This window comes from Leptopilina boulardi, unplaced genomic scaffold, assembly GCF_019393585.1.
Source record: "Leptopilina boulardi isolate dan_hultmark-lab unplaced genomic scaffold, ZJU_Lbou_2.1 LbouV2_58, whole genome shotgun sequence".
Lineage (NCBI taxonomy): Eukaryota > Metazoa > Arthropoda > Insecta > Hymenoptera > Figitidae > Leptopilina > Leptopilina boulardi.
In genome coordinates this window covers 638,922-656,773 of record NW_026138003.1, presented here as the reverse complement: position 1 = coordinate 656,773, position 17,852 = coordinate 638,922, and the positions used below count along the sequence as shown (strand labels likewise).

Below are 17,852 nucleotides of genomic sequence, written 5' to 3'. Positions count from 1 at the left end.
TCAGAATATGAAGAAATTGTGAAATTTTTTTTTATCCAAGAAATTGATATTAAATATTTGCAAAATGAATTTTAATATTTAAAAATTGCTTATAAAATATAAAAATAAGATATTTATGAAAAAATAGAAAAATGTATAATATTAAATCGAGTAAAGTAAACATGAATGGAAGTGTGATTGATTTTTTTTTCGATGTTGCAGAGAGTCGAATTTTGGAACTTCATTCTCCAGATGGAGTGCACGAGTGTTGGCTGAGAGCTTCTGACAATACAGAAGCAAATGTCTGGTTCAACGCTCTACATTCGGCACTGGCAGCACTTACCTTGAAAGCCCTAAGACTGGCTTCAGCACTTCCGGATCCTCCGCAACTTCAGCACATCGGCTGGCTCGCCAGAAGGCACTGTGTACAGGTAAAGAGTCTATGTTGGTTTTAGGGTGTGAGATATATATATATATATATATATATATGTAGTTGGAATTTACAGAAACTGAGGAAATTGTAGTCACGCCTTTGCTATTCCTTCTGGGACTACAATGCGTGGTGAAGCACCACAACTCACTAGCAATTAAGATCCTGACGTGACATCCGCTTGAACACGCTCGCAAGCACTTCATTTTCAATTAATTCGAAAACAGTTTCTAATTGCAACAATAAGCAATTCTCACTTTCTTTCAATTATCATCAAAAAATTATATTTCATTTCATATATATATATATATATATATATATTAATATAATTTAATTATAATAATTAAATTCGATTTCAATTAGATTTTATTATATATACAATTTGTGCTAGTAATTAAAAAAAAATTTTTTTTTTAAATTTCAATAGAAAAACTCTGGTTCTCAAACAACAAACAATTGTGCAAGAAAAGAGAAATTCTTACTACAATTTTCAAAATCTTTAAATATATAATATCACGAAGAGAAATAGATGGTACGCGGTACTATCTAGATAGTACCAGGTACCATATTTGATCTTACATATATACGGACAGCTATCTAGATTCTATCTGTTACTATCTAGATTGTAGTGGGTAACATAACCATACTTTTTGTAACATCTTTGATAGTACCGAGTAGCATAGCTTCTGAATTAGTAAAATTTTACTAATTGTTAGTAAAAGATACTAATAATTGTTAGTAAAAGTTATTAATAATTAGTAAAATTTTACTAATTCAGAAGCAAAAAAGTGAGTTACTAATTCAAATAATTAAAAATTTTTACTAATTCAGATTTAGACAGTATTTTCCACTTTAATGATTAATTTTTTAAGGGGACTTTCTGGATTAGAATTTCAAAAAAATCGATTTTTTTTACTTGAATCTGTTCCTTAGTATTATAAAATTACTGTCCCAAAACGTTTTTTAAAAAGTATGTAAAAAAAAAAGCTTGTAACAAAAAAATTGTTTGATAGTCCTGGCTCAATGTATTATGTTATATGAAAACCTTAAACGCATTTACCTCCCTGAAGTTGGCTTTGACGCTCAGCGCCAAAAATTGTTTTTCGTAGAATCAAAAATTTCAAATTCCCTTTTTTTTATTTGTCAATCCAAATAATACCTTGAAAAATACTTCTTAAGACATTGTATAAACCCTAAACCTTTTTAAAAAATGTTTTGATTTTTTTGGTCTCATGAAAAATAATTTTCGACGCTGAGCGTCGACGCCAACTTCATGGAGGTACGCATTTTTCAAACTGGTGCACGGCTTTTCTCGAAATCTACTGAAACGATTTTAAAAAACCAAAAACCATTCGATTTCTTAGTTAAAAAAAACTAGAGAATAAACCTTTGAAACTTCATATTTCTACACCATGTTTTTCTATACGGGGGTAAATGGCCTACAAAAATTACATTAATTTTTCTTTTTATTCTGCTTAAAATACTTGATGAACTGTAAGTTTGTACAAAATTTCATTAATATTCATTAATTATTGTGGAGTATAAATTAAAATAACTGATTTTGGCACTGCAAAGTAATTTTTTAACCTCTTCATTTTTTTGTGATATCTCTTTAAAAAATTAATTTTAGAAAAGCTCAAATATTAAGTTTTGAGCTTTATACATTTGTTATTAAGAAACAAAAAAAAATTTTTGATTTATATTAACAGTTTTTATAAAAAATTAATAAATATTTCAAAAGTACATTCGAGTACATATAATTAAGTATAATAAGTTCGTTTGTAATAAGTACATATAATTTAATTTTAATTTCACTCCTGCGCCACGCAACCCCGGGTGCTTGGCGCGCTTTGCACAGCTTCAAATAAAGTGATATAAAAATAAAAGTATTAAATATATTTCAACTTTCTTTTTTTTAAATTAAAGCTGATATGTTACAACAAGTTTTCTGTACATTAACTTTTTAAAAAAGGCAAAAATGAGTGAGTTACACAACAAAGAGTAAAAAGTGCGTCAAGTAACCCCGGTCTCCCCTATATTTGGGTCATTCCATGTCAAAACTAGGCGACTAAACTGCAAGCAGTAAAATGTTCACTGATTTAGATTAAAAGAGTAAATTTGAATCAGTGTAAATGTTACTGATATATATTTTAATATTTAATTAATATATTTTTTAATATATTTAATGTAGAAAAATATTCAAAAGCAGAATATTCCTTTCCCTTTGAGTACATATTTTAAATTAAGTGTGTTAAAATTTAATTTAAGAAAATTATTAATTAATTAATAATGGTTGTTGAAACTATATAAATATAAAATCAACTCTTTGAAAATATTCATGAAGTAGACTTGTCTCAAACCGAATGGATCGAATCGGTAAATAATAATTATTTGCTCATTAAATACTCACAGTATTTACAAACAAGTCGTGTTTCCGAATATGTAATCTACAACTATATATAGCGATAAATACTGATTATATATTCTCCTATTTCGCCTAAATTCAGGTTAATTTGGAAATTTTATACGTTTTTTAATTTAATATTTTGTACTTTGACACCACCTCCCCCCCCACTGATCGTCTTATCACTGCGGTGTGAAAGCATGTTGTGTGTTGGTTTACTGGCTGTCAAATGCAGAGATCGAACTTGGCTATAGCCTGTATATACGTGTAGAGAGTGTCGAAATCGATAACTATTATATGCGTCGAACCAATCGATATGGTTGCACTGATAAAGGTACAGAATGGCTACAGCGGAAACCATGGGGGGAAGATGGTTAGGTAGAGAGACACATAATTGATTGGCATTAGGGCACCTGATTGCCAGTTCTGTGCGCCTTACCTTGCCCGCGGGGCACTTAAATACCCTACAGCTATGAAGCTCCCTCGATCTGATTTACATTTGACCTGAAATTCTCACACCATAATCAACTCAAGCTGTGATATCCTGCATCACAGCTAAAGATGAGCATTTATAGACACTTCATGCATGTATATGTTACGGTTAAAGTGCGAAATTGGTGAATGTGCACATTAACCGGTCAATGTGCACATTGACCAAATTGGGCATCAGTAGGTAGGTGACTGTGAGAATAGCACACGAATTTCTTTGTTTTGTGCACTTTAACCGGTAAATGTACACATTCACCAAATCATTTTGGTTAAAGTGAAAAATAAATATTATAGTATTGATGTTTTGCTACTTTAACCGGTAAATGTACACATTCACCCAAATCTTTTTGATTAAAATAAATTTTGCTGCGTACGAAAAATATATTTATTTATTTTTGCAGGGGCGACTTTCATGAAATTTTGTTTAATTTGACATTTTTTTTGCTATTTTTAAAGTATAAAGTATTTTAGAAAATATTGAACTTTGAATAATATATAGATTTTTTGGGATTAAAAAATTTTAACTTAAAATATAGCTATGTAGGAAGAATATATTTATTTATTTTTGCAATTAATATATTTATTTACATTTGAACTTATATTTATATTTGTCTTCCTACTTCTGTTTATAATTTTCATTTTCATTTATTATAATTCTATTCCTTTAATACAATTTATATTTAATATTATCTTATCAATTTATTAATAATAATATTCATTCCATTTTCACATTTTATATGCATAAAAAAATTATTTAACAAATCACTCATTTCAAATTTTCACGTTTACCAACCTAGGCTGGTCAATGTGTACAATCACCAATTTACTTGGTAAATGTACATAATGTCTTCCCCAAATGTCCGATTTCTCACTTTTACCAAAATGCCCGGTGAATGTGCACATTGACCGGTTAATGTGCACATTCACCGGACTTCGCACTTTAACCGTAACATATATATTATATATTGCATTTATTAAGGTGGTCCTTATTTTTAAAATTTTCCAATTTTTATCACAAAATGTTATTCTAAATGAAAAAAAGAGATACATACACTGAGAAAAATATGCTATTGAATCGACATCATTTTTGCTAAAGGGATAAAAATTATTAATTCAAATTCATATGTGCTGTAGAATCTATATAATTTTTTTTACAAATTCTATAACATATGCTTCAGAATCAATACTTTTTATGCCTTTAACAGAAATGCTGTTGATTCAATAGCATTGTCTAAAAACTATTTTTAATAAAAATTCGAACTGAAAGAATGAATATTATTGTATTCAGAACAAGTGATTGAAAAAGCAGTAACCTAACGCAAAGTAACGAAAAAATTTTAAAATCTCATTTTCAAGTGCTTAAAAATATTATCTTTTTGGTTTTTGGAGATGACTTTGGTTTTCACGTATTATTTAGTCAGTGAAATTAATCATGCAAAACAGATAAGCAAAAATATTAATGTTTATTAGAAAAAAATTGTGCTCGCAAAAATGCCGTCTATTTTCATAAGTTGGATCACTCTGTTGATTTTCATGAGTGAACCACCTTAGCTTTTTTTTTTTTTTTTTTTTACTGTATTTACACATTTGACATTTGAATGAATACAAAACCTCACTAAAGATAATTTAAAATGATTTTTTTCTGCATTTGAAAGATATTTTAAGTTTCAATTTCCTATAAAATAGGAAAATTTTGTAAAAAGTCGCGAAACAGTGCAATAAAACGTAATTTAATGATTAAAATGTTTGAGTTTTATTATTTCCATTAAAAAATATTTTAAATAAATAATTATTTAATAAATATTTAAATTGTATAATATTTAATGAATTTTGATAAATTTGGAGATAATTTTTCCAGTGTGGTCCACTCATTACAAAAAAAAAATAGTCGGGAAAAAAAAACACTTTTTAAAAAATGTAAAAAAATTCTCATTTTTATTGTATTTATATTCTCTATATCTGAATTAGCGACTATTTGCTTTAAATTAGTGACTATTCGCTTATTCTTAGCGCAGAGTATGCAGCTGGGAATAAGTGAATAATCACTCATTGAAAATTCGATCATCACTAGCGAATAGTCGCTGATTGCTAGGGAATAGTCACAATTTTAATCAGCCCAGAGTATGCAGCTACGAATAAGCGAATAGTCGCTAATTTAAATTTAGAGAGTAAGTAGTAAAAGACTTTCAATAGTCGTACACGCGATAAAATAATTTTTTCTGTAGATAAAAAACTATAGGTATTCTTTTGTCAGACAAAAATATTTTATATAAGAAAACTACTAATAATCTCTACTATTTTTCACATATACTTTTCTATTGTTATAGTTTTAACATAGAAGAGTATATTATATATATATAAAAAAAAATGTAACCTGAAAACGAGAATTTTTTTTCCCAAAAAGAAGTATGAAAAACAAATATTCTGTGATTTATCACTTGTTACACTTTTTATAAATGTGGATGAGTTTTAACTAAAATTTCTTTAAAAAGATTTCAAACAATGAAAAGAAGAAAAAAAGAACGTTTGCCAAGTGTAAATAATGTATTCGTCTGTTCTAATTTTTTTCACTGTAAAAAATAAAAACCTCGTGGTCTAAAAACTACCGTGAAAAAAAGAATTCGACGAAATAAAATTTTATTTCTCAACTCTCAAGATAAAAATTAATACTTAAATTACATTAATTACTATTTTATTAAATAAATATGTTAATTACGTATTACTTCTTTCGGTATATTTATTTTAGAATAAAAAATTCTACTTTAAAGAGAAATCTTTTTGCTTTGAATAATAATAATAATAATAATAATAATAATTAATAAGATATAAAAAATTCACAATGACACTTTCAGACAAGTCAATTTATTATGTGCCTGAAATTTTAAACGTTTAAATGAATGAAATCATTTTTTTTTGGTCTATAAATTTTTTTAAAATTATTACTGCTAAATTATTACTAAATTATTAATTACTATTATAAATTTGATTCTACGTTAAATTAATTTTTTAAAATTCAAACTTAGTACACATTGAGCGTCCCAATTAAAATCTTTTTGTTGAAATAACAAATTCATAAAATTAAATTTAATTTAATTTTAATAATTAATTTATAATAATTTAATTTATAATTTAAAAAAAAATTTATTTCTTATAAATATAAGAACAAATTTAATCTTATGAATTTGTTATTTCATCTAAAAGATTTTAATTTGGACGCTCGATGTGTACTAAGTTTGAATTTTAGAAAATTAATTTAACATAAAACCAAATTTTTTAATAGCAAAATTTTAATTTAAGGGCATCCGGGAGAAAATAATGGTTTTGTAGATTTCTTCTCATTTGAAAAAAATAGAATATTTTAGGTTGTAATATTTTGGAAATAATAGAGGAAGGTACCCTGCCAGTGGCTCTTCTCGGAATTTTGCATAATCTTGATAAATAATTATTAAAAACAATGTTTAAACATTGTCAAAAAGGGGTTTCGTAAATTTCTTCTCATCTTTAAAGAATAAAGTATTTCGAGTTGGCATTTGGAGGAATAATAGAAGAAGGGTCACTGAGTTCATCACTCTTCTCCATTTTTGCAATAATATTGTGAGGAAATTATTTTATTAAAGATTTAAAGTGGAGTAATTTGGGGTAAGTTAGTTCAGCAGCGGCCACTAGCTAGAATTGGCGCCACCATTCAATGTCTGTCCCCACTTCTGTCAAAAATCCAACTTTTATAACCACGATTTTCAATACTTTTCAACAAAATTACTTGTAAAAATGGAGATGATTCTTAATCAGCGAGCCCTCATCTAATTAATCCGACAAATCCGAACAAGATATTTCAAGTTATTTACGAGTAATATCTCGCAAGGGAAAACACTTTTAGGTTAGGAATTTTTCCCGGATGGCCTTAACTAAATTTTTTTAATAGAATTGTTATTAAAGCCTAATTTTTATTTAACCAAATTCTTATTTAATTAAATTTTCGCTAAACCAAATTTTTATTTAGCTAAATTAGTATTACTATAAATTATATTAGTATAAATTAGTATAATTCGATAACAGAGAATAGGCTTCGATGCGTAGTAGCGCGCCGCGCGCGTCAGTGGTGACTGTTCCAGCGCTTGCACGTCGCTCTTCAAATTCGCGTAATTTACTCATTTTTTAAAGGTAATAAGATTTTTTTTTTAAATTGAAGTTGAGAAAGTGTAGATTTATGTCGTTTTTGAAATTTTTTCCTAAACATATGAGAAATAGTTTAAATATTCATTTGTTTATTAAATAATCCATTTTTTTGCATAAACAATAAAGGTTAATTGAAATTTATATTGCATTTCAAAGAGACATAATTTTTCTATATGCTCACCAAATTTTATTAAATTTCATTAACAAGCAACAGAGTAATTGCAAATTTAGTGGAAATGAGTATACCTGGAGACCATATTTGAGGATTTAGGTAGGCACCGCCTAATTTAATATTATGTTTCTCGCAAAATTATTGTTGTCCCACTTTCGTATTTACATAGCTCATGGGAAAAAACCTCAGCTTTCCAATGAAAATAAAAAAAAAAAAAAAAAAAAAATACCCGAAGGGGTGAAAATCGAAAAATAAGGGTTGATTTTGGAAAAAAAGGGGTTAAAAATTTTTTTTTTTAAATTTCATATACATTTTTGAAAAGTACGTGAAAAATGCATTAAAATTCATTATAGATAAAATAAAATCCATTAACTTTTGCCATAGTTATACAGATTTGAAAATGACAATGTTACCCTTAACGGCACCGCCTACTTTAATATTCTGTTTCTCTCAAAATTATTGTTGTCCCATTTTCATATTTACATAGCTCATCGGAAAAAACCTCAGCTTTCCAATGAAAATAAAAAAAAAAAAAAAAAAAAATACCCGAAGGGGTGAAAATCGAAAAATAAGGGTTGATTTTGGAAAAAAAGGGGTTAAAAATTTTTTTTTTTAAATTTCATATACATTTTTGAAAAGTACGTGAAAAATGCATTAAAATTCATTATAGATAAAATAAAATCCATTAACTTTTGTCATAGTTATACGGATTTGAAAATGACAATGTTACCCTTAACGTCAAAACTTCAACCCCCTCTACTTTCTACAAATATTTTTTTAATGAGTTTATATTTTAGGGATTTATTACTATCATATAGGACAACAATTTACCAAAGTATGAAGCCAATCCCAGAACATTGACTTTTTGGGCTGGGGCGATTGAAAAAGAATCTCTCATATATGCGGATTCTATTTTTATTGGTTGGCATATAATTATTTTATTAGTTGGTTTAACTAATTAGTTTGTTGGAATAACTATTTAATTAGTCACCTTGCTAACAGAATGGCTAGGCTGACTAACTATATGGTAACAGAAACTAATTTTAATTTTAATTACCCTGGATTCGTAATCAGCCACTCCAAAAATCCTAGATTAGAGATTTTTAAAACATTTAGAGTAACAAAATTTTTTTTTTACAAAGTATAATAAAATATGTTTTTCTTACTCAAAAAACACTTATTAATCGAAAAAAAAATGTTTCGTTTGATTGGCAATTTCACTGTAAAACTGTTATTTTGTATTGCTTATAATTGTTATTTTACTTTGAATCGTTGGGCAAAATATAATATATTTTATTATTTTTAATAAATTCACTTATTTGAAGTTATTGTGAAATTTTGATTATATTATCACTCGGACGTTAAACATCCAAATACTAGATAAGATGTAAATAAAATAAATATATGTGTAACATAATTGAGTTTCAACAAATACGCAGTTTAATAATTCCTCTCAATATTGAATGAAGCAATAAAAAAAATATATATATATATCTCCAGGGAACTTTGACTAATTTTTAATTAATTCAATACAGGTTGTAATATACTGTGACAACTTTTATTCGCAATTACGTCTCTTTGCTGTCGACGATAAAATGAACGCACGAACGCACTCCGATATTATCACAGAGACCCGGTCGCTCTCTCTCTCTCTCTCTCTCTCTCTCTACGAATACGGGAGGTTGGTTTTATCGCCATTAATGCAGGCAGAGTATGCGAAAGAAGGAGCGAAAAGTATCCCCTTCCTCCCCTTTTTCAAATGGTCCCCCTAACAAAAATGTAGAAGCGCGCCGAGAGAAGTTCAATAAATTTTAACCCATTTCCCACATATTGCGAATGTATGTGCAAGAGTACATTAGTTGAATGTCAAGAGAATATGGAGAACGAAAAAATTTTCAAAAGTAAAATTACTGAAAAAATTACGAACACTTTGAAAATGGAGGGAGAGGGTGAAAAGGTGGTTTTGAACGAAAGTAGAATATGTGAGGGCAATAGGGGTGGGGGGAAGGGGTTTGCACTATGCAAACAGCCAAGCTTTCTGGAATTTCGAATAAGCTTTGCCTCACGAATTCGTGTCAACATAATGCTTTTGCGCTAGAGGCACATTTCGTCGTTTGCGTTTGAGGATTTCCGACGTCAAATCAACGAGAGTTCGTGCTTGAACTTTCGTCAAGTAAATAATTTAATAAGTCAAGCCTGTGTATTCACGTCAGTCGCGCGCAAGTACGAGTGATAATTTCTCCTTTTCAAATAAATGCCCTCTCAAAAGACTTTCTTCTTTATGTATATATATATATATATATATATATATATAGTTTATATCAGAAATGCTTTTCCCCCCATGAAAGTTCTAAGTATGAATGATGAAAATTCAAAACGAATTTATTATTTGCTATTATAAATTTTCCAAAATCAGACCACTTAATTTTAACATTTAGTTATATAGTCAAATTATGAGAGAGGACAAATAATAATCTATGGGGCCATCCATAAATAACGTTGCACTATTTTTCACCATTTTCGACTCCCCCCCTCCCTCATGTTGCACATTTTGCATACATTAGCGCCATTTTTTCTATTGAATGTTGCAAATTCTTGACCCCCCCTCCCCTTCAAGCGCAACGTAATTTATGGATGGCCCCTATATTGAATACAAAATATTTTTGTTGAGCATACATAAATTAGATTAACAAGAACAAAAAAGAAAACAGTATTTAACTGAGAAAATTTGATTGGCTCTACACAAAAAAAACTTAGTCTCAATTATTGTTGCAAATCAAAATGAGCCAATGCTAAATGACATATATGTCATTTCACCAATCTGAGTCATTTTTGTTGCACATCAATTTATTTATTTATGAACTAAAAGAATTTGGAGGCGCATGAATTTTGTGCAAATTAATCTAATCGTCAATTGAGCAATTTTTTAATTGTTCTAATCTTTAATAAACCTAATTTTTATGTAACTAAATATTTATTTAACCTAATTTTCATTTGGTTTAATTTTTTATGTAAGCTAATTATTTTTTTACCTAAACTATGTTTGTCCTAATTTTTAAAAGGCATTTTTTCTTTGGTCTAGTTTTTATGTACTAAGAAAAATATGCTATTAAATCAATAGCATTTCTGACAAAGGTATAAAAATTATTGATTCAAAATCAAATATGCTATGGAATCTATAAAATATTTTACAAATTTTACAGCATATGCTTTTGAATTTATAATTTTTATACCTTTGGCAGAAATGTTGTTTGATTCAATAGCATATTTTTCTGAGTGTGTAAAATAATCATTATTTAGATTAATATTTATTTGTTCTAATTATTATGAGACCTAACATTCATTTAACTTAATTGTCATTTGTCAAAAAAATTTATGTGGCCTAATTATTTTGTAGCCTAAATTTCATTTGGACTAATTTTAATTTGACCTAAATAAATATTAGGTTACATAAAAATTAGGTTAATTAAAAATTAGACCAAATGAAAATTAATTCAGTTGACAATTATGCCAAATAATAATTATATCAAAGTGAATGTATTTTACATAAGAATTAGACCAAATTAAAATTAGTTCAAATAATAATTTAAATATATTGGGATTATTTTGTTGCACGAACTAAAAAAATTTGGTACATTGAACATAATGATTTAACATAATTTTTAATTCGTTTCAATTAAACGATTTTGTTGCTTCTATATTAAAGAATTTATTTAGGAGCCATTAAATTTTTTTTTATGACAACAGAACATTTTTCTCAATCTATGTTAAAATAAAAGTTGGTTAAACAATATTATTAAAATTAATTATCAATTATATTTAAAATTATTTCAAACATATTTTTTTATTATTATTTGTAATTTTTTTAAAAATGTTTGAATGTTGACTTACATAATTTGAATTGATATAAACTTCCTCTATATCTCGTATAATTAAAGTTTCGTTTTATTAGAAACGTAAAGGTAACATTGTTAGATTTATTAATTATTGTATAATGAAATTTCTCGAATATGCCAGAAGGTATTTTAGCACTTCAGTTTGAAGCAAATTACAAACTTTTGACACTGTTACCAATTGTTTGAAATTGTGTTTTTGTTATTAAAAGTTAGTGTGAATATTTCAGAGAGCAACATACGTTATTGTGATTGTAGGTTCTGTTCCTCTCTCTCTCTCTATATATATAAATATATAGTTGCAGCTTCAATTTAGTATAACTACATTGTTATTGCATGTTAGCATTATAATTACTTGCAACTTTCTGTTTAACCTTCAATTTGAAGTTACTTAATAATAACAGTTATCAAAAATGGTATACAATTCATTAAAAATTTTTACAAATTTTGAATCTCAACATATTCAATAGAACATTTTTCATTTTAACTTCAATTAGTTATAACCACATATACAGGGTGTCCCATTTTAATCTACCAGGCGAAATAACTTTTAATCAGTTGATTTTACAAAAAAATGTTTTGGATAAAGGTTATTGTGCTCACAGGGGAACATCCAGTGGTAAACTTGAATTTGTCCTAAATGACCTAATTTAGGTCATTTCAAGGTCAACTCATTTTTTTTTTAAATAGAACCACCTACTTTTTATGCCGGAAATCGATAAAGCAGGAAATTCCACGTCGAAATCGTTGATGCACTTTTTTTCGATAGATCGACCTATTTAGGACAAATATAGGTCATTTAATTATTATTGTATTTGGAGAAATAACTGTAAACTAATTAATTTTACAAAGACATGTTTCAGTCAAAAGTTGTTGTGCTTAAAGGGGAATATTCAGTGATGACCCTAAATTTGTCCTAAATGACCTGAATTAGGTAATTTCAATTTCAACTCATTTTTTTTAATGGAACCATCTACTTTTCATGTTACAAATCGGAAGAGCAGGAAATTCCACGTTGAAATCGTCCAAGTACTTTTTTCAACAATTTTTGACTGAAACATGTCTTTGTAAAATTAATCAGTTTAAAGTTATTTCCCCAAATACAATAATAATTAAATGACGTATTTGTCCTAAATAGGTCGATCTATCGAAAAAAAGTGCATCAACGATTTCGAAGTGGAATTTCCTGCTTTATCGTTTTCCGGCATAAAAAGTAGGTGGTTCCATTTAAAAAAAAATGAGTTGACCTTGAAATGACCTAAATTAGGTCATTTAGGACAAATTCAAGTTTACCACTGGATGTCCCTCTCTGAGCACAATAACTTTTGTCTAAAACATTTTTTTGTAAAATCAACTGATTAAAAGTTATTTTGCCTGATAGATTAAAATGGGACACCCTGTATACCTATATATTTATCTTGTATATATCATTTATGAAGATTTTAATGAACCTGTTAAATTTGTTTCGCATAACTTTAATTTATTTGCTTTATTTGTGAAAATATAAATATAAATCTCTCTTTTATAGGAAAATTTACCTTATTAATATTTTTTATTATTTAAAAGTTTCATGCTCAATTTAGTTTGAAAGTTATACTTTTGATTTATTTCTGTGTGTTATGAACGTTATTGAATTCAATCGACATTGCAGAGTTTATTACTTTATAAAATAAGCTTAAATTTTTGCAATCCTTTGGCAATTTTGAAATGAATGCGTCATTAAGTGGGTATGAAAAAAATATTTGTGTATTGAATTCGCTTAAATTTCGATTTAAAATTTATTTGTAATTTAATACGATAAATGTGAAGCGATTTATTTCATATATAGATTTATATTATATATATTTATGTATATCAATTTAAATTTATATATTTATACATATAAATATATGTATATAAAAATTTTAATTCAAATTACAATTAAAAATTAAAATATCAGTTTTTTTTATATATATTTATTTATAAATAAAAAACTGCACCTAATTATAAATAAATTTTGAATATAGCTTTACATATTTGAAACCATTTAATAGATTAAAATTGTGATAAGTGAAAAGTGATTGAATTTTTAGTTATAGGTTCACACACAAATAAATTTTACATGTACAATCAATAATGCAGGTGGGAATATATTGCTCTGTCATTTATTTCATCCCCCTTGAAGGGGTGCGTGATATTTTAGTTTACACCATCCCTTGCTTTCGTACAATAATAGCTCTTCCCTGCTTTATGAGTATTAATATATAGAAGGTTTTTAGGGAAATTCATAAAAAAAAAATCTCTACCATGTTATTAAAACGAAAATTTAATTAATAAAATCTTTCTCTAAAAATTAATTTTTTAAATTTTTATTATTAAATTTATTTAAATTTTTGTTATTTTTAAATAAAAAAAGGATGTTTCTTTAAATTTAAAAAATTTGGAAACATTACTTTAGTGAAGTAAATTTCTTTTTTATGTTTCTATTTTTTTTTTTGAAGTCAAATATTGCAATGAACAATTTCTCATTACTATCATTTCTGCTTCTATACAAGAAATAATCACCCTGCTTGATGAGTATTAATGAATATAAGGTTAATCCTTTAGGCAAAAAATAAAGCCCTATAAAAAGAGAATCCTCATGGTGTGATTTAAATTTAAATTTTATGTATCCTTTCAGGATTTGTCAATTTCTATATTTAAAGAGGGAATGAAAAATTAAAAAATGTAAATTTAAATTATCAAATTCTTTCTCACTTTAAGGGCATGGGGGAGAAAATAATGGTTCTGTAGATTTCTTCTCATTTGAAAAAAATAGAATATTTTAGGTTGTAATATTTTGGAAATAATAGAGGAAGGTACACCCAGAGAAATGTTTTATTTGAATTAAATAAAATATATTTGACTTAAATAAAAATGGATATTTGTCTCAGAGCCTACTAAAGTTTTCTTTGTCTCAAATAAATTTTTATATTTAAATTTGAGACAAATAAATTTTTATTTGCTACAAATATATTTTATATTTAGGACAAATAAATAAAAAGTTTTGAATGTAATAAATTTAATTGCAAAATTGCCCGGTATTCAGCCAAATATTCTGGAATTGATATAATTAAAATTTATGATTCAAATTGAAAATCTTAAATTTTTACATTTCGTGGTTATTTTTTTTTATGTTCCGTGGATATTGTTGAAACATAACAATTTTTATTTCTCTGTGTCAATGATAAGTTGATTTGAATTCTGCTTCACATTTGAGACACAACAGGGAGAAAGGCACTCAAAATAAAAGGAAAGTGTGATTTAATTAATAAACACTCGCGAATAAAAACATTTCTTTAATTATCCTGAAATTAGTATTTGTTTTAATCAAATAATAATCAATCCTTGTACAAACAACTGCTTGGTCGCGTTAATCTGTCACCTCGTTTTCACTACGTCCGACATCTTTAAAGTTATATCGTATACAGTATTCTGCGCATGCTTGCGTTCAACTCGAATAAACTTTTATTTCAATTAAGTATATTATTTATTTGACACAAATGTACCTTTTTAAAAAGTACTAATAAAATTGTTTATTTGTAAGAAACATATACGACAATTTCAAACAAACATTTATTTATTTAATTTAAATAAAATATTTATTTGAAATAAATAAAAATGATTTAAATATACGTTTTTATTCAAAACTAATAAATTTTTTCTCTGGGTGTACCCTGCCAGTGGCTCTTCTCGGAATTTTGCATAATCTTGATAAATAATTATTTAAAAAAATGTTTAAACATTGTCAAAAAGGGGTTTCGTAAATTTCTTCTCATCTTTAAAGAATAAAGTATTTCGAGTTGGCATTTGGAGGAATAATAGAGGAAGGGTCACTGAGTTCATCACTCTTCTCCATTTTTGCAATAATATTGTGAGGAAATTATTTTATTAAAGATTTAAAGTGGAGTAATTTGGGGTAAGTTAGTTCAGCAGCGGCCACTAGCTAGAATTGGCGCCACCATTCAATGTCTGTCCCCACTTCTGTCAAAAATCCAACTTTTATAACCACGATTTTCAATACTTTTCAACAAAATTACTTGTAAAAATGGAGATGATTCTTAATCAGCGAGCCCTCATCTAATTAATCCGACAAATCCGAACAAGATATTTCAAGTTATTTACGAGTAATATCTCGCAAGGGAAAACACTTTTAGGTTAGGGATTTTTCCCGGATGGCCTTAATAAAACTATTTTTTTTTTTAAATAATTGCTTATCATTAATTAGAACGTTGGGATTAATATTTCGAGAGGAAGTAAATAATTAAGATTCAAACATTTTCCACATAACAATATAAAGTGTTATTTGTGGGAAATTGTTATTTTACTAGTAGCTATAAAGATTAGACGAAATTAACCTGGGTGATTTAGAAGACAAGGTACTCGGACGTGATACTCAAAGCTATATATTCAACCGAGAGCTAATCTGATTTTGGTCTAATTCTAATCCGCGACCTCGTTAGAAATTACCTTTGCACGCTACATTATCTGAATCCTAGGAAACAGAGTTTAGTCTCAAATGTTATTGCAAAACGAGTTTCTTAATATATTTCACACCACACACACACTAACACTTGTTATACATCTTTTAATTGAAAAAAAATATTTTACTATTATAAGCATAAAATTTAACAGCTAATTTGTTTTAAGAAAATACCTTTTTTGGGAAAATGCAGAATTTTTTAAAGTTTGTTTTATTGTAATTTATTGCAGAAATAATTGATTTATTGATAATCGCAATTATGATTATAAAACACTTGATAATTTTCATAATTTAGTTTAATTTTGACGATTTTTAGTTTGTAGGGAAATCTAATTTTGACAATAAGTTTTTGAGACTATTTTAACAATAATCAGTCTACAAATTGAAGTCAGAAGGTGTTATAAATTCTGGTGCTTTTTATCCTAATTTTGTAGAAAACAATGTCATCTACTAAATAGAATGATTAATTTTCCAAGTGATTTTGATATTGTCGTTAAATGTTACAGGAGAATGCTGCGTGCGCAAAGTCGTCTGCACGTCAACTAGCAGAAATCGCAATTGTTTATACTCGTAAATTATTAAAATTAAATAAGTTAAAGTTGCATTTACAATTGGATTCCTTTGGAACATTAAAGAAAACGTTTAAGTGATTGAATTTTAGATTGTCGCTTGAAATTTATTCAATTATTATTTAATAATTTTTTTAGTTGTAAAATTATAAAAAATTGTTCTGAAAGAGATTTATTCCTCTCATTTTCCTTGACATTTTAAAAAAAAGTAGACCTCAATCCGATTATTAGAACGGAAAATATAGCAGTTTAAAATTTTTTGTTATTATTGCAAATCTCGTAAACTAAAAAAATATTTTAAGCTGAAATTTAAGTAAATGATTAGTCTTACTATATATAACAAAATTCCAAAGTTTCATTGCAATCGGTTAACCTACTCCTAAAAAGTCAAAATCTCACCTGGAATCGCACACATGTTTGTAGTTGTTAAGTTAGATGATAAATAATACCAGTTAGGAGCATTGAATCTATTATACAAAACACAAACTTGGTAACTTTCAATAGGAGATTAAATTAAATTTCTCGTTTCTGTATTAAAACTATTTTAGGCTTCACAAACTTGTCATATATGGGGCCATTCATTAATTACGTAAGGCTCTTAGGGGGAGGGGGGGGTCCAGCAATTCTTACGTTCAATAGAAAAAATGGCGCTAATGCATGTAAAAAATCTTACGTGGGGGGAGGGGGGGGGGTCAAAATAGCCAAAATCATCCTTACGTAATTAATGAACGACCCCTATGGCTTTTGTCATCTTCAAAGAGAATAAGAATTATGATGCTGATTTTGATAAGTTTTGTTTTACACTGCAATTGTGATGCTCTACAATTACTCTTTTTAAGTCCTTGGCCACTATTAATCGATTGTTCAGCTGCTGCTTCTCTTAAAGTTATTAATGTACATTCTACCACTTCATTAATTTTTATTGAATAATTATTGACTTTTGAATTTCGGTTCGAGGAAATCAACCCTTAATCAGCTCATATTTTGTGCCTATTTGGTGTACTCAATTTTGAAAGTTAGTAATTATTCCAAAAATATTATTAAAATCAAGTTGTCCTCAATCTATTTCTGGAACAAAAAGTGTTATACAATCACCTCTACAAATTGCACAAGTCGAAAATTTGCCTTACTAAATTATTTCGGTATGCATTTATAATAAATAAAAAGATTTTCTCATTAATAACTATGTTGTTATAGTTGTTTGACAAATCCAGCACTTGTACGAAATACAGTAATTAT

The 17,852-nt window shown here is 27.3% G+C and overlaps 1 protein-coding gene across 2 annotated transcripts in view; it reads left to right on the top strand.

Moving 5' to 3' along the window:
* Positions 1–17,852, top strand: part of LOC127290259 (beta-1-syntrophin) — a 634,564-nt gene that overhangs the window by 576,991 nt on the left and 39,721 nt on the right. For both annotated transcript variants that reach the window (XM_051318733.1, XM_051318734.1), the window contains exon 4: positions 202–410. In XM_051318733.1, the coding sequence (XP_051174690.1) occupies positions 202–410 (209 nt within the window). The remainder of the gene's footprint in view (positions 1–201; positions 411–17,852) is intronic.